Below are 18,334 nucleotides of genomic sequence, written 5' to 3' on the forward strand. Positions count from 1 at the left end.
CATTTCCGTGCTTTGCTGCACATGTTATTTTAAAAGCCTAACATGACGTCATCTTCCTCAGTCTCGCTGGGCGTTAAACATGTGATCAACACGCGTGAGATTTGATAGATATTGAAGTGCAGACACTCGAATGAAGAGAGAAGCGTCCATGTAAAAATCAATGAGGTTTATTTGCAGTCACAATGCTTACACTATATGTAGCAGACATCCAAACAACTCAAACAGCTATTCACTCTATGGACCCAACACATTCACATCAGGGACACAAACCAAAAATAATTAGGAACTCAAGAAACATCCATGAGTGCGGACATGTTAGAGATGAGCTAGTTGTCACAAACAGTTAGCAGCAACGTGGTGGAGAGGAACACAAGCTGCTAATCGACGCCTCTTCTCCCTGTACACTGCTCGGACTTCTACCAAGCTTCAACGCAACTGACTTCAGATGTTTGAGAACTGAACTGGATCCTTCAACGAGCTCCGATGGACACGAGTGCTGACGAACGACGGGAGAGCTCCATCGTTATCACTGATAACATTACGACCCCCCCCCCAATGCGGTGGCACAGACCTTGGCTGTTTGAGCTCCATCACGAGCACCATGAGACGCCACATACACACGCACACAAAACGACTCCACTGCAGGACCTAAAGGGGGGTGGGGGTGGGGGGGCAGTCCCAAAACCTGGTCCGAGGATTCCAGAGTGTAAACAAAATGGTGGAAACTGCACCCGGCCTACCAGAGGGGAAAATGTAGCCGTGACCAAGTTGCTTACACGTCACAGGGACACGAGTCGCGAAGACTCGAGGAGAAAACACGATGGATCCGACCGGAGGTTCGAACAGGAAGTGACGACTGGAGGTTCGAACAGGAAGTGACGACCGGAGGTTCGAACAGGAAGTGACGACTGGAGGTTCGAACAGGAAGTGACGACCGGAGGTTCGAACAGGAAGTGACGACTGGAGGTTCAAACAGGAAGTGACGACTGGAGGTTCGAACAGGAAGTGACGAAACGTTCATCACAAACAACGAGTGTTTCTCAAAACCAGAGGAAACTGATCCTTAATAATCTGATGAGGAGAGTTGATGTTTTCTTACACTCGGGACAAATCTAATAATTTCCTCATTGATTCATTAACTGATTATCGATATTAAAATGTGAGAAAACAGTGAAAAATGTCCAAAGACAAAACGGCTGATTCTCCCATTGTTTTAGTGTTGCAGTTTAAAACATAATGAGCTGATGATTGAGAACTGATCGAACTGATCGGATGTTTCAGATAATGATGAAAACTAAAATCCTGTGAACGTGAAGTTTTGAGACATTTAACTGAAAAGATGAAGATGAGCTGAAAAATGATGGAAAACCAAATGACTTCAAACTGTTTGATGATGTTATGACGCTAATTTAAAATAGTGGAAGAAAGTTTCAGGTTGAATCTTTCAGATGAATAAACGTTTATCTGAAACACCGGACGAGGCTTCGATTGGTTCTTTTCATCTGGATGCGTTTAGATTTCTGACCTGAAGCCACGTGTCCACTTCAGGACAGAAATTGATTGTTATGATTATTCGATTCGACGGAGTTTCAATCTTCAGAATCTCCTCAAACTGAAGGTTCACGACTCATCGGACACGAGAACCAAACCTCGTGGATAAATAGCAGAACTGTCCCTTTAAATCCTGCCACGGGGTCATGTGACTATTTACATCACGCCAACCAGAGCTGAGGAAATTGTACAAGTGGACGCTCTCGCTGTGTTAGTGTGTGTCTCTGCGTCCTCACAGCCCCCCCCCCACGCAGACAGACAGGTGCCCTAACTCACTACACTGTAAAAAGCTCAATCACACGATTTTTGTAGTTTTTTTCATTTTTCCTCGACTCGTGTGTTTTTAAATTCAATCATCATTATAAACATTGTTCAAAATGTTACGAAAAAAAATGTACACTTGGTTTTTTGAGTGTTTTTCTATACAAGGCAGGCAGAAGCGGATTATTACGTTTAACCGGCGTTCCTCACCTCGCCCCCGTCCTCGCCCCCGTCCTCCGAGTGCTTCCACATGCGCCCCCTACAGTCAGGTCAGACCGATGCAGACTGGCGTTAAAATAGATCTGTATATATTTATATATGCTTCTATCAAAAAGGGGAGGAAGGGCTGAGGGGGAGTTACTCGCTGAACTGAACCAACGATCCCGTACGCTGTGAATCCGAGTGAAGAGACGACCCCCGGGCATCCGGGCCCGGGGGGGGGGACGCTGATGCAGAGAGGGGGGAGGAGGGGTGAGGGTGGGGGGGGCTCTGTCTGCGCTCTAAGACTCTGATGTGTGGAATGTCAGCTCATCATGTCGTTGCTGTTGACGCCGTACGTGGAGTTCTTCATGCTGTCGTTCACTTCCCTCCTGAACACCGACAAGTTCTGAGTAAACCTGCACGCACACAGACACACACACAGACACACACACAGACACACACACGTTATACCTTTATCAACAACAACAAAACTTCTTTTCTACAACATGAGCACCATGTTTCACATTTGGAGTTGACACAAATACTTCGACTTTATTCTCATATTAGGACTTTTTTTGTAATTTGCTTGTAATATCAGATTTATTTTTTCATCTCACAAAACATAAACACAAAGATTAAAATGACTCTAGATCATGAATTGAGGTTTTCAGGTGTGGGGTCATGTGACCTACCTGTCCCGATTCTTGGTGAGTAGATTTCGTTCGATTCCTTCCATCAAGTTCTCGAAACATAAGTGCATGGCTTGCTGCTTCTCTGGAGGCTGGCTGTTCACGATGCTGTTCCTCAGGTCAGCGAAGTACTGCAGGACGCACACACACAAGTTACTACACACACACACACACAAACAGACACACACAGGCTGACGGTGGCGTGTGGGAGGTCTCACCTTCTCGTTGAGCAGGATGAGGCCTAACAGCGGCCGGGACATCGACCACTGGTTCCGACAGTCCTCGAAGATGATGATGTTCAGAACTGTCGACAACATCTGCACAACGAGCACACGTGTCACACACGGGAGCTCCTTCACAATAAAAGCATGTGGCTGTGGATCAGATCTCTCACCTGCTGGATCATCTCCGGGTGCTGCTGCATGATGTGGAGGAAGCGGTCGTCCGTGGCCATGGGAGCCGGACGCTTCTTTGTGGAACGCGACAGCTGTTTGAACAAGTAGGTGACGATGTGGTCCAGACTGGAGCAGCAGCCCGTGCACACCATCGTGTCTGAAACACACACACACACACACACACACTCAGCACCTGCTGTGACGTGCACGCTCTTTGACATTGAGCTGGACCTCCGGGTGTCTCACCGAGCGCCGTCAGTCCCTCTGATATGGAGGACAGGATGTACATGACCACGTGAGGCTCCAGACTGGCGATGAAGTTCATGTGATCCTGCGTCAGCACCTCCAGCAGCGAGTAGAACGACTGGCTGAGCTTAGGGTAGTCCTGAGGGGGCGGAGTCAGGAGGAGTCATGTGATTAATGTCTCACACTACACAAACAGCTCATTCAATATAAAGACACAAACGTTCTGGAGCTTTTCCTGCAGCAGCTGGTCACATGTCAGTGACACGCCTCCTGCCACTAGGGGGCCGGCAGGGAAAGCTCCACCTCCACGCTCTCGTGTTTCGTGTGTTTGTTGCGTGTGATGATTAAACGTGTTGTTGACGTGATGAACTTACTAGTAGGTCACTGTGGGGGATGGACAGCAGCAGCTTGATGAAGGTCTGCAGAGCGTTGTCCAGCGCGTCGTCTCCGTACAGACGGAAGACTCCGAAGTTGACGTAGTTTCCGCTGAGCACCGCCTTCAGCATGGCGAAGCACACGCTCACGCCCTTCAGCTTCACGCCGTACACCTGGTCCTTCGGAACCTCCCCCAGCGTCAGGATGCGATTCCCTGTAAGAGACAAACGATGGATCATCACAGGTGGATTTGGTTTATTATTAATGAACTGTCGGTTTGATCTGGATTATTATTATTATCATCATCATTAAAATGATTGCGTCACTGATTTGTTACAGATTTTTGCAGAAGTCTTTTATTTTGGAGGGGACGTACCGTAGGTGGTGATCATCTTACTGGTTTCTCTGAACAACAGGATTCCGTTTGGTGACGACACGTCAAACTGTAACCGCTGGGATCTACGACAGAGAGAGAGCAGGTCAGTTATAGATCAGTTATAGATCAGTTATAGATCAGTTATGAGTTATAGATCAGTTGTAGATGAGTTGTAGATCAGTTGTAGATCGGTTATGAGTTATAGATGAGTTATGAGTTATAGATCAGTTGTAGATCAGTTACAGATCAGTTGTAGATGAGTTATGAGTTGTAGATCAGTTATAGATCAGTTGTAGATCAGTTATGAGTTATAGATGAGTTATGAGTTATAGATCAGTTGTTGATCAATTGTAGATGAGTTATGAGTTATAGATGAGTTATAGATCAGTTGTAGATCAGTTACAGATGAGGTATAGATGAGGTATAGATGAGGAGTAGATGAGTTACAGATCAGTTACAGATCAGTTATGAGTTATAGATGAGTTATAGATCAGTTACAGATCAGTTATGAGTTATAGATGAGCTATAGATGAGTTATAGATGAGTTACAGATCAGTTATGAGTTATAGATGAGTTATGAGTTATAGATGAGTTATAGATGAGTTATAGATGAGTTATAGATGAGTTATGAGTTATAGATGAGATATAGATGAGCTATAGATGAGTTATAGATGAGTTATGAGTTATAGATGAGTTATAGATGAGCTATAGATGAGTTATAGATGAGTTATGAGTTATAGATGAGTTATAGATGAGCTATAGATGAGTTATAGATGAGTTATGAGTTATAGATCAGTTACAGATCAGTTATAGATCAGTTACAGATCAGTTACAGATCAGTTATAGATCAGTTATAGACTGAAGAGATTTTGATGCTGAGTTCTTGGTTAATCATCGTCCACTGAACTCGATGGATTAAACCGAGGAGACGTCCCGGAGCTTCCTCACCTGTTGTGGACGAGTTCAGCCATGAGCTTGAGGACAGGCGTGGTGCATGCTGGGTCGTGGTACCACAGCTCGATGGCTCTCTGTAAAATAGGCATGTAGGCTGGGTATCTGCATGGGGGGGTGGGTTAAGGACAAGTCTCACACACACACACACTGATGAATCAAGGACCCGGTCTCAGCTGTGAGGATACATCCAGTCGAAGAGCATCATGAAGCTCGTCTTGGCGTTGAAGGCGAACGCGATGCCTCGCAGGTCTCGGACCAAACCCACCAGCGTCCTCTACAGGAAACCACAGAAGAAGACGGGGGTCAGTTCGTTCTTCAGATAATTAAACTTTTCACCTGCTGGTCAAACTGGTCAGGATGTGACGTGCTGCTGTGATTGGCTGATGAGTTAAAGTTTATTCTAAGAAGCTGAAGACTTTTTAAATTGAACAGAATAATATTTAAAGGAGACTTATTCTGCTAATTTAAATAGTGTCAGTACTCGTGAATTTATGTGTGTGTGTGTGTGTGTGTGTGTGTGTGCGTCACCTTAGCTTCCTGCTCATTGAAGGTGTTTGTGCTCAACATCTGAGCCACAGTTTCAAACGCGGCCGTCAGAGGCAACATGAACTGTTCGAACTGGTCCTCGTCCTCGCCTGCACACAGACGCACAATCAGACAAGTCAACACAACTGTTTGCTGCAGTTTCAAAAGACTCATCGAGCTTCAAACTGTCACGAGACTCGTTCATGTGTGACCAGAGATCAGCTTCGCTCTGACATCATCGACTCGTCTTCATCTTCACACACAACGAGCTGCTGATTTCACAGTTACATCATTTCACAGTGAACTTCTGTCACTGGAGAAATAAGAGTGCAGTTACCCAGATCCACCATTAGCAGGCGCCCCAGTGCCGTGTAGAAGGTGGTCCGACACCTCATGTCACTCAGATTGGACTGGTTGTTCACTCCGAGGAAGGAGAAGTGTTCACTCTGAGACACACACACATACACACACAGACACACACACACACACACGCACACACACACAGAGCGTTAGTGATGATGAGGTTCAGAGGGATGAAGATGTGCTGACTGGGAGGAACTCACCGTGTGGTTGTTCAACATGAACTGAACTGCAGTGAGCTTCACCAGCTTCCTCACGCTGCTGTACGTGCACAGGAGGTCAAGGACAAAACACAGATCCTGGAAAAACACCAGAGTCGCCACTCGGACACATAAACCTCAGTGTGATGGAAGTGTGTCGTTCAGTTAAAACACACACACACACAGACACAGACACACACACAGTAGTGAAGGATATCCTAGTGAGAGGTCGTTTAGTAGCTGCAGTGTCTTGGAGGTGATTGGTTCACACTGGCCCCAGTACTTCAAGTTTGTGATGCTGAAACACACAAACACACAGATTGTTTTCTGATCAATAATCAATACTCGTTTATTTCTGATCACAAAGTTCATAAAGTTCTAAAGATGAAGGCTGTGACATGCGGCAGAAAGATGCTTTAAAATACATCCAAAAAAATATTTACATGTAATTTTTTAATTAATAGGACTTTGAGTTAAAATTCAAGATGTCCGTCAAACTGTTGAAGAGATGAATTTAATCTGTGTTATTTCTAAGACTCACATTTTCCCGATGAAGACGCTGAGGACCATGGTCTCGTCGTTCAGACCCAGGACTTCTGATAGTCGTCGATAAAGCTGCAGTGAAAAAACACACAGATGGAATCATGTGAAGGAAGAACATTGAATATGTGAAACATGGCTCTGAGCTGTGAAGACGCTGGATGAGGTCACGTCTCCTGTCATGAATTACATATCTTTGTTTGTGCAGCACAAGGAGACAAACACCAAACAGCCCAAACAAAGATGGATGACGTGTCTCCACTTCCTCAGTTTAACATCGAGATGAAGTGGAGACCCGTCACTCTTCCGTCACATTGATCAGGCCCAATGAAGAATATTAATAACAATAATATTAATGATAAAGTGCGTTAGTGGAGACAGAAGAGTTCCAGTTGATGGTTTGAATTCTGAGGACATCGTGTTTTATTCATGTTGAACACGAGACGCTGAGTCGTGGAGTTTGAGCGTCGGAGGAACAGAACCTGAGACCACGATACTTTGAGTGACAGCTTCAGTTCCTACACCAGACTGATCCAGCTCCTCAGCCAATCAGCAGCCACACACACACTCAGAGTTTAAAACACGTCCTGGATTCGAAGTGTGACGACGCAGAACCAGACGAACACATGTTCAGAACAAAGAGAACAGGAAGTCAGTCAGCGTGAAGCCGGACGACTACAAACACAAGAGTGAGACTCTTTAAAACTCAGCTGCCACATCGAGCACACGTCAGCGCTCGGGACAAAGGACGTGGCCCCAAAGTGGCCCCCCCGCTGACGGAGCGGACGTGAGGGGTCAGCGGGGGCGTGAGGCCGGGTCAGGGTTAATGCAACACTGAGGCCACAGCAGCGTCCCGACTCGGGGACAGCAGCGCTCACCTTTGAGGATTTCTGCACCTGGTCCCCGATGTAGATCTTCCTGAACTGTTCGAAGAAGCTGAGCATGGCGAGCTCCAGCCTCTCGTTTCCAGCCTGCGCCAGCCGGGAGTCGGTCAGATTCATCAGCTGCAGAACCCTGAGTTCAGAGGAGAGAGCGTGTGGTTTAAATTAAAGATTCACTCACGTCCTTCAGGCCACAAAAGAGATGAATCAGGTTATTAATCTGAAAACAAAACACATGCACCATAAATATATCTAAATATAGAAAACTCCTTATAAGTTATTACTTCTATTTTAGTTTTTGAGTTATGAACATTAATCTGGGGCCTCTGCACGTCATCAACACGTTTGTCCTCACATGTGAATTAACGACATATCAACAATCTGTTTTCAGATTTAATCTCTTTTCCATGTTTTAAACTATTCTCTCTTTTGAATCTCTACATCATGAGATCCTCAGATTCCTCTCTCACCGACAGACCAACTCTCCGTCCATGGCGTCCTGCTCGTCCGTACTCGCAAACGACACCCGGCCGCCGATCACCGCCCCGATGATATAAACCAACCACGTCAGCCGACCTGCACACAGAAGCAGAGGAACTGTTGGTCAGAGGGTTCGGATCCCAAAAACCAGGATTAGTGATTTATTCACTGAGCTCGAAGCCTCGTCACCATCTTCTGTCAAACTGCTTTACTGTAGAAAAGCTACAAGCCAATCAGAGAAGGAGACGACCTCAGCGGGGTCATGTGACTGCAGCACGTACCCTCCTGCACGGTGATGTCGGCGGCGCTGGAGTTGGTGGACTGCAGCAGCTCCTGGTAGGACTGCGCCGCCTGGTCGAACAGCTGCACCAGCAGAGCACACGTCTTCTCATACTCGCAGCGCCCGATGGTGGACAGCTGGTCCAGCTGCTGCTGCACGAGGCCGGCGTCGTCCAGAGGATCCTCCAGACCGTCTCTGTGGAGCGGGCGCGTTGGACAAACGGGTGAACCACAGAACGAGCCACAGAGCTTCACTGTCAGAGACTCACTCTGAGATGAGGAACTGGTTCTTGGACATGAAGCCGTGTGGAGAGTTACCTGAGGATGACGTGGACCGACTCCAGCCGCGAGGTGATGTAGGCCTTGGTGACCTCCGGCGTGTAGGTCTCCAGCAGATGAGGCTCGGTGGCTTTGACGTAAGGAACCGACGCCGCCAGACGCTGCCAGAGACTCAACAGGTAGTGGACGCTGTTGGGAGCGAACTCCCAGTGCTGAGGAGCCAACAGGGGATGTTACTGTCACTTACAAAATACAGATGTTCCATCATGTTTCTGCACTTTCAGGCCAAGTTGCAGCTTCGTTGATGCTTTAGAAATCAAAGCCTCTCACCTGCAGACTCGTGACAGTGAAGTTTGCTATGAGTCGAATGACTTCAGGGTAGTTTTCTACTTTGACCAGTTCCCCCAGCTGGTAGTTGCTCTTCAGCCGCGCCAGCAGACGACAGAACTCGTGGTAGTTGTTAGGATCCGGTAAACACTGCAACACAACATGTTCCACAGCGTCACACAACTAGAGAACACAAATCAGAGGAGGAGGAGGAGGTGCAGGAGACGCAGCTTCTCACCTGTGGGTTTGCTAATATCCTCTTTACTCCGTCGACCAGATGTGAGAGGAACTTTGCTCGCTCTGCGTTGTTGAAGAGAGATCGTCTGACGGAGGCGATCTGAACTAGACATGACAACACCTGCACACGGGAAGATACACAGGATTAACACAACATGACAACACCTGCACACAGGAAGATACACAAGATTAACACAACATGACAACACCTGCACACGGGAACATTCACAGGATTAACACAACACGAGGAGACCAGGTTCCATCTTTCTATTGGTTACAAATGGTCTTTAGAAATAGAAGATGAGAAACTAAAATGAGAAACGTTTGATTATTGACTGAATCAAGTTGATAGAAGATAACTGGAAGCAGAAAGTACAAAAGAAGTCATTTTTAATAAAGTTTATGGTTTAACTGTAAAGCATCGAACCTAAATCCCATTTCTTTGACTTATGGTTTTGATAAAGACAGTTTAAGAATTGGTGAGTGTTTTTATTTATATTTAAATATGAACTGATAAATCAGGCTCTAATCTCTACATATATAAACATCATTTCATCCTAACAAACAATTCATTTGAACCTCAGAGGAGCTCGTGGTTCTGAGGCTACCGGACGTCACCGGGTCACTTACCAACGGAGAGAGGGATGGAGGGATGGAATGATATAAATTGAAAAAGAGCTGCAGGGTGGAGGAATCAAGAAACGCTGCAGGAGAGAAAACAAACAGGAAGTTGTCAGTACGAGTTCTGCGTCAATGACATCAGTATACATATGGACTCGTCTGACATCACTCATATTATATATTGATACATGAGAAGAGGCGGTGGGGAGCAGCTACCTGATCTCCAGGACGTGGGGATCTGGACAGTGCAGAGGTCGTCCGACGACTCGTCTGTGGAAGTTCCTATGAAGTCGTAGTTGAGGCAGTTGTAGCTGAGCTTGAGAAGCTGCATGAGCAGCCCGTGCTGCGACTCATCGTTCAGGTTCAGGTTCTTCCCCGACGCCTGGAGAACACACAACAGAGCTCAGCACCAGAGGTTTACTCCTCTCTCATTGGCTGGGAGCAGGAAGCTGATTGAAACATGTAACTGCACCACAGGACATCAGGTCTGGTTGATGGAGTCTCAGAATGTTCTGATCACATCTCGTATGATTTCATCTCTCTGCTCTCCTCTGGTGAAGCCGGCAGATGAACGTACCTGTTTGAGGAGGTTACAGGACAGAGTGAAGATGTCGAAGAGGGAGGAGTCTCTGAACGATGACGCGATCTTCCTGTGTTTAGTCAGAGGATGTGTGGTGTCAGCCTGCAGGGGGGGGGGGAAGAGACCACGTTAAACAAAAATCCAGTTCAGTAAACCTCGTTACAATGGAACCCCCCCCCCCCCCAAACAAAGAGTACCTGATTGATCTCATTGGTCAGCTGGGACAGAATGGTCACCCCTATGATGCAGTGCTCAACACTGTCCTGTAGAGACACAACAACCACAGCTCAACACAAAGGCTCCTGCAGCGTTCAGCATCACATGACCGGCCGCGCCCTCACCTGCAGGAAGCGGGTCACGTCCGCGATGACGTTCCTGAACACGTAGTCTTCTTTCTGGCAGTCGAACCAGCCCAGCTTGGTGATCCGGGCGTACAGCTGGATCAGAGCCTGGGTCACAAACGCCGCCAACTTCGGCCGCGTGGCCAAATAATTCAGAACATAGTTCCCTGAACGACACAAGAACAGTAACAGACGCTCAGCGAGGCAGGAGCAGCGCACCCTAGTGGTTCAGCAGCAGATAACCTCGTGTGTTACTTCATAAGTAACGGAGGCAGAAACGTTCAGGACTGTATCAGCTCTGATTGGGACTGAATGTGTCGGTGCAGCAGAGAGAGACTCACGTATGTCGATGCGTTGCTCCAGGGGCAGAGGGTTGCTGGTCCGAGAAACCAGTTTAGACAAACACGTGGCTGCGAGCAGCTGAGAGTACGACGACTGAGACGAGAGACACATCAGAACATTAGATCGATTACATAGAACGTATAGAACTGTCTTTGTCCACACATCAGGAAAACTTGACAGGACACACGTTAAATAATTTAAACACTGGACAGAAGATTTATAAGGAGCAAAGTGCTGAAGACAAAGAGAAGCTGCTGAACTAACTTCTTAAACCTGAGAGGTGGAGCTCGACAGATCACTTGGTGACTCAGTTTCCTGAAGTCTGATTATTTTTCAAATGAAAACACTTCACACTGACTTCCTCTAAAGGGAATTTTCATGGAGATATTTGACAAGTGGAAGTTGTTTGATGAAATTTCCAGAATTCTACTCATGAATTCAATAAAATGTTGACGGACAGGTGAGGGACAGGTGACAGGTGAGGGACAGGTGACGAATGACGGGCAGGTGACAGGGGACAAACAGGTGACGGGCAGGTGAGGAACAGGTGACAGACAGTTGACAGGGGACAGACAGGTGACAGGTGATGGACAGGTGACAGGTGAGGAACAGGTGACAGGGGACAGACAGGTGACAGACAGGTGACAGACAGGTGACAGGTGATGGACAGGTGACAGGTGAGGAACAGGTGACAGGGGACAGACAGGTGACAGACAGGTGACAGACAGGTGACAGACAGGGGACAGACAGGGGACCGGCAGGTGACAGACAGGTGAGGAACAGGTGACAGGGGACAGACAGGTGACGGACAGGGGACAGACAGGTGACAGACAGGTGACAGACAGCGGACAGACAGGTGACAGACAGGTGACAGACAGGTGACAGGTGAGGAACAGGTGACAGGGGACAGACAGGGGACAGACAGGTGACAGACAGGTGACAGACAGGTGACAGGGGACAGACAGGGGACAGACAGGTGACAGACAGGTGACAGGGGACAGACAGGTGACAGACAGGTGACAGACAGGTGACAGGGGACAGACAGGGGACAGACAGGGGACAGACAGGTGACAGGTGATGGACAGGTGACAGGTGACAGACAGGTGACAGGGGACAGACAGGGGACAGACAGGTGACAGACAGGTGACAGGGGACAGACAGGGGACAGACAGGTGACAGGGGACAGACAGGTGACAGACAGGTGACGGACAGGGGACAGGGGACAGACAGGTGATGGGCAGGGGACAGGGGACAGACAGGGCCTACTCACGCTGCCTCTCTCCAGCAGCAGCTGACACTTGCTGAGACAGTCGGGGCTGTTGGTGAACTCCACCAGAGCTTTCTCTGCCTGGAGGCGGACGGAGGACTCGGTCGTCTCGTACAGCTGCTTACACAGGATCTCCAGCTGGGCAAGGCCCTAGATCAAGAGGAGGGCAGGACACTTATCAGTGAGAGACAGACGATCACTTTGGATCAAGAGACAGACAGAACACCACGTCCCAAACTCACTAGAACAGATAAGAGTCATTTCATCCACAGGTTAAACGAGTGACGATGAAACAGAGAAGCTACTGATCTATTTATTCAATTACATCTCCTAATATTTTCATTATTGATTTACTGTGTTGTTTTTTATCAGAAATACTAAACTTTTTGTTTTGATTACTTATTATTTTATCTATATGTTTATTATATATTTATCCTTGTTGTTTCCTTATTTAAAAATGATGAGATTTACACGTTTCATCACTTCCTGTTTACATGGTCCAGCTCTGTGTGTGAATGATTGTATGATTTGTGTGAATAATCAAACAGAAGCACGTTTACTCATTCATTCATATGGCCCACAGGAAACTGCTGAGTCATGCCCCGTCACAGCGAGATACCAGTTACTCATGAGTAAATTCAAACTGGAGGGGCCACCAGGTTAAAGGAGGAGATTAGGGGAGGAGGTGGGAGGTGGGGGGTTTGTGATGTGTTCACTGTCTGCATCAGAGTCAGGAGTTTGGAGAACAGCGAGTGTGAAGCTCAGATAAGAACTCAGCACCGAACCCTGGTCCTCTGCACACGAGCTGCTAGAGACAAACTCTGTCCCTTCATGATAAGACACTGACATCACAACCCGTTATAGACATGTCCACACAGGGTGGTGAGGAGACGTCCAACAGGAAGACCATGTGGTTTGATTTCACCACAGTGGACTGACACCAAAGTTTGATCTGCACTCTGTGACAGTCAACAGAATCCTCTTCATTTGAACTATTAAAGACAACACCTGTTTGTTTCATCACGTTAATATTTAACATGAAAAATAGGTTTGTTTACTTAATTAAAGCTCTACATATTTGTTGTATTTTTGTTTTCTTTTTACTTAGCTGAAAAATAAGTATCTGAATTGTCTAATTACCTAATATCATTAGCGTACAACGTACAATTAGTATTGTGGCAACTTCTAGAGAAATAAAATCAGAGATTTCGAGAATAAAGTCATAATATTGTAAGAATAATTATATATCAACCAATTTATTGGTATGATTTTGACTCCCTAATATTTGCACCAGCATCAACTTCTATGATTTAGAGGCTGTACAGCTTCAAGTGGACGGGAGACGTTAGAGGGACGTGTGCAGAGAGACACTCGTCCTCATCCTGACTCCACAGACTTCAGGTGAAATCTTAAAACCTTTAATTGAATCACATCTGAATTGATGAAGCAGTGAACTGGTGTCTCCCTGGGAGGAGGAGGTTCACAGCTCGCTGCTCACACCAGGTGCTCCAGGTCCCACAGACACACACTGTGCTTCACACTGTAGAGAGAAAACTAAACAGACCTCAGATTCAACCTGCTGCCACTGAAGGATTCAAAAATATGAACTGACTTTAAACCTGAGGATCAATAACAACATAACTTCTGATGATTCCTCATATTCAAAGATTAAGATTAAGATCACAGAAGACGATCCAGTCCCGACACTGAAACACAAACCTGAACTGTTTCTGATCTGATTCCAGTGAATCACCTCAGATCACTGGAATTAGTCATAGATATTTTTAATTAAATGATTGGTCATTTTATATCATCACAGACTGGGTGACTCCTTATCTTCTGTTAAAAACATGTTTATAAAAATGATCTACTGGGCTTCAGCTCTGAAGTTACTTTAAGGAAGGTTAGGGGCAGATGCTCTTCCAGCCCTAAGCGATCTAATAGAATAACCACAGTACAACAGGACAGAGCCGTTAGGGTCAGGACTCAGTGTGTGATGGTGAGAAGGTACCAGTTTAAATAGTTAAAAGATAAAGTGTGAAATATATCAGGACTATTCAGGAATGTGTTTCTCAGTCAGATGTGGATTCTTCTGTTCTGAGACAGTAAGAATAAACCGTGTGACACTAAAGAGTCAATCTTATCTGAAGAGTTCCAGAGGAAGAGGAACCTCTCCCAGAGAACTTCCAGAGGAAGAGGAACCTCTTCCAAAGATCTTCCAGAGGAAGAGGAACCTCTCCCAGAGAACTTCCAGAGGAGAGGCTCTTCTTCCAGAGGGGCCGTGGAGGCTGCAGCTCCTGGCCGCTGCTCGCAGCATCGTGGAGGCTGCAGCTCTGACATCTACCTGCTCCATCAGCCTCCACACAGCTCGTGTGGGGATGAGAAGCTACAGAACCACGGAGGCTCCACGTGCAGCAGCAGCAGCAGAGGGAGGTGCTCCTGCTCCTCATCGCGGAGGAGCCGGGTGGTTTCACATCATGGAGGAGCAGAGGGGTCTCATTCAACGGCTCCTCTCCCTCCGCGTCACCCGGACATGTGTTGCAGCAACTAGCTCCGAGATGCTAGCTAAACACAGCAGCACCGCTCGGTCCACGCACACACACAAGCCCCCGGTGCAGAACCGGCTCCGTGCCGCGGTTGCCGGAGGTGGTGGCGGCCACAGAGCCCGGGTCACGGACCCACGCTCCGACAGACCGGACCGTGTTTTCAAACGGGCTCGGGCGGGAGAAGTGCACGTCTGTGCTCATGCTAACATTAGCCTAGCTAGCTAACGTGCAGCCGCCGTGAGCTGAGCAGAACAACGTGTTCTTAAAAGAGCAAAGCGGTGGAAGGGAGGCAGAGCTCGGGTCCAGGTCGGTCTGAAGGATGCGGAGCCGGGGGGATCCAGTGTGGCGCCAACCGGAGCAGCCCCGGGACGCTAGCCCGGCAGCTAACCGCCTCTCCTTATTGTTTACTTCACTCACACACGGGATAACTCGCTCCGGGAGCCCGCTGCCGAGGAGCCGTCTCCCGGAACACACACCGAGAGCACCGCCGGCTCTGCCCCGTCGGCTCCGGGGCTCCTGCCCCCGTCCCCAGCCCGGCTCCAGCCGGTGTGCTCGCAGCTAGCTCCGGCTAACCCAGCCTCCAGTGAGCACTGACAGGAGGCCACAAGTCAACACAGGCGGACACATCCTTTCTTTACCCGCCGGGCAGCAGCCGCGCGGCCGCCTCCTGCACTCTGCGGCCCGGGCACGGCCTCCGGACCCGCTGCACAGCGCCACGGTCCCCGCTCACACCCATCGTCACGCTCCCGGAGGAACTGACGGTTAGAAAAACATGAAACCTCTGCTCACCTGCACATGATCCGCCATTTTTCTCCATTTCATGCACCTCTCACTCCCCCGCTTATGGGTAAGGACAGCGACAACAGCGCCCCCCGCGGCCGCCACTGGAAGAGCTCCTCCATTCATTTCAGTCCCAGTCAGATTACAGTTACTTTTACTCAACTACTCAAGGACTCGAACCCTGTTCTGTACAACCACATACTAGTTCTTACCAGAGTATTTCTATTCATACTATAATTTCATACTTTATTATGTTTTATCATTAATATTACTTATTATTATTATTAGTAGTAGTAAAAGGGGCGTAATCTCCCTAGTACTCATACCCATTTTTCCATTTATTTTATACAAAGAAACACAAAAATACAAACAAATACACAGCAAATACAAAAGTAGTCATATAACCTACATCCAAGTTAAATAACTGAAGTTTTAAATAACATTATTACACTGAGCTGACGTGTTTTTCCTGAATACTTCTGTGTTTGGTCTCAGTTGTGATATCTGACCTGTTCTATTCAATTAAATATTGTGAATGATGTGGCAGTTTTTAATGAATTGACAGATCCTCTGGTCCCTGTCTCTCCTTCTCTCTGTATTTGTATTTTTGTGCTGCACTGAAGTGATTTCATGTTTCAAAGAAAGTAGACGATAAATATCAAGTTCAATTAAAACAACCTGCTAATTATTAGTGATTTGAAGTGAATGTTTTTTGTGACACTGAAGCAGCAACAGGTTCATCAGAGTGTGTTCATCAAACTAAAGGAGGTGAGTTTTATTTCCACTGCTCTTCTCCCCGGATCCACCAGAGAGCAGCAGACACCATCACCACAGACCGAGGCTCGAACCAGTTCCAACACATTCACTGAAAATCATATGGTAAATACAGATTATCAATAAAATTATCATTAAATTATGGAAATATTATTAAATATAATAAAAACGGAGCAATTTAAATAATACAATATGATTAATTGTTTAAACATATAATGATAAATAAATATACGGATACGTTAAAAAAAATATAATACAATAAATGATAAAATAACAAAGAACGTTTCATTTTCATTCAATGATTTATACTGTTCTTTCATGTTCTATCTATCTATCTATCTATCTATCTATCTATCTATCTATCTATCTATCTATCTATCTATCTATCTATCTATCTATCTATCTATCTATCTATCTATCTATCTCTCTCTCTCTCTCTCTCTCTCAGTTTACTTTCAATCTGAGTACCTGTGGTGACAAATATCTACTTCAAGGGGGCAGTATAGGATCAATGTCCTCTCTCTCTCTCTCTCTCTCTCTCTCTCTCTCTCTCTCTCTCTCTCACAGACACACACATTAAATTTGACACTAACATGTTTATGTTTCCATCACATTTTTCCCTCTTACTCAAAGATGCATGGTTCTCAGTCTGTGCGTGTGTTTGTGTACATGTATGTGTTTGTGCATGTGTGTATATGTGTGTGTGTGTGTGTGTGTGTGTGTGTGTGTGCTCGCTGCAGGACTCAGTTTTTCCAGTGATGGAGAATAGATAAGAGGAGGAGGCTCAGACATGTGAGTCTGAGATAAAAGTCAGATGTTCTCCACATGTGATCGAGACACACTCGTCCTCTGAGTGAATGATGGAGAGAATAGAAGATGACAGGCGAAGGAAAATGAGCTTTTAGAGCAGAGCATGAAAGAGGAAGGTTGTTGTTATTAAAACCAAACGCTGTGGGTGAGAGAGGAGGAGAGTAAACACAGAGACAAAATAAAAAACTGATGGAGAGGAGGCGAGAGGAGGGGGGGGGGGTAGAGGAGAGGAGCAGGGCCATTGCTTTATGAAGCCGGGGCCACAGGTGGCCCCTCTTGACTCCATCAGGCAGAGGAGATTGAGGTCCACAGGGAGAGGAGGATCGATGGGTGGAGGAGAGATTGAAACAAAACAAAAAAAGGGGGAAATTATCTGCTTGGACATGTCCCCGAACTTTAATGTCCTCCTGTGTCCTCAACTCATCCGTCATCGTCAACATGTCCTCTGAATCTCGCCCTGACATCCCTCTCCATCACACACGGAGACAACGCTGCTCCTGCATCACGTTAGATTCATGGTACAGACGCAAAGATGCGTTCACATTTGTGTTACCTGCATTAAACTGAATATAGAAATGAGTCCACTGGTTGTTTCAGTTGGTGACAGTTGTAAACACTTCACATCTGATGTTTTATCACGTTGTTGTTATTCACATTTGTTTTATTCATCATGTTCAGGTCTTGTGTCGCCGTCACTTCACATTTCACTGCACATCCTGTTCTGAACATGTGACGAATCCCAAAGCCTCAAATCCTTCTCAGGCTTTTATCGGACTCTGCATCCTCCTCACATTTCTGCACCAGTCAGCGTGCACACGGCCAGAAACACACACAAGTGCACACGACACACACAGAGCTGCTGTGTGTGTCACGTGTGTGTTCACGTTCCCATACATGCTCATACCCAGTGCAGCAGTTGAACATGTATGATAAGATTTGTCCAGGGAGCTGTGGAGAAACAGAAGGCTGCAGTTTATCTCTGTGTGTGTGTGTCTGTGTGTGTTTATGTGTGTGTGTGTGTGTGTGAGTGAGTGTGTGGTAGGATGTAATATTCTCATTTCATTCATTATTCTCTCTCAGGAGCTGAGGTAATGAATGTGTGTATTCAGAGTGTGTT

At 46.7% G+C, this 18,334-nt stretch overlaps 1 protein-coding gene across 1 annotated transcript; it reads right to left on the reverse strand.

Moving 5' to 3' along the window:
* Positions 1-151: 151 nt before the first annotated feature.
* On the reverse strand, positions 152-15,744 carry xpo7 (exportin 7). Its single transcript, XM_053447647.1, has 28 exons — positions 15,643-15,744; positions 12,311-12,457; positions 11,040-11,133; positions 10,699-10,865; positions 10,555-10,620; positions 10,355-10,459; positions 9,994-10,159; positions 9,787-9,860; positions 9,158-9,277; positions 8,923-9,069; positions 8,632-8,804; positions 8,316-8,509; positions 8,025-8,130; positions 7,552-7,687; positions 6,675-6,748; positions 6,351-6,431; positions 6,137-6,200; positions 5,911-6,019; positions 5,577-5,683; positions 5,234-5,322; positions 5,043-5,150; positions 4,095-4,177; positions 3,718-3,932; positions 3,344-3,482; positions 3,097-3,254; positions 2,921-3,019; positions 2,706-2,833; positions 152-2,429 (listed from the first exon to the last, which is right to left on the reverse strand). Exons 1-28 carry the CDS (start codon positions 15,673-15,675, stop codon positions 2,336-2,338), a joined length of 3,276 nt encoding a protein of 1,091 aa, XP_053303622.1. The 5' UTR covers positions 15,676-15,744; the 3' UTR covers positions 152-2,335.
* Between the last annotated feature and the right edge of the window lie 2,590 nt (positions 15,745-18,334).

The sequence above is a fragment of the Pleuronectes platessa genome, chromosome 19 (genome assembly GCF_947347685.1).
Source record: "Pleuronectes platessa chromosome 19, fPlePla1.1, whole genome shotgun sequence".
Classification (NCBI taxonomy): domain Eukaryota; kingdom Metazoa; phylum Chordata; class Actinopteri; order Pleuronectiformes; family Pleuronectidae; genus Pleuronectes; species Pleuronectes platessa.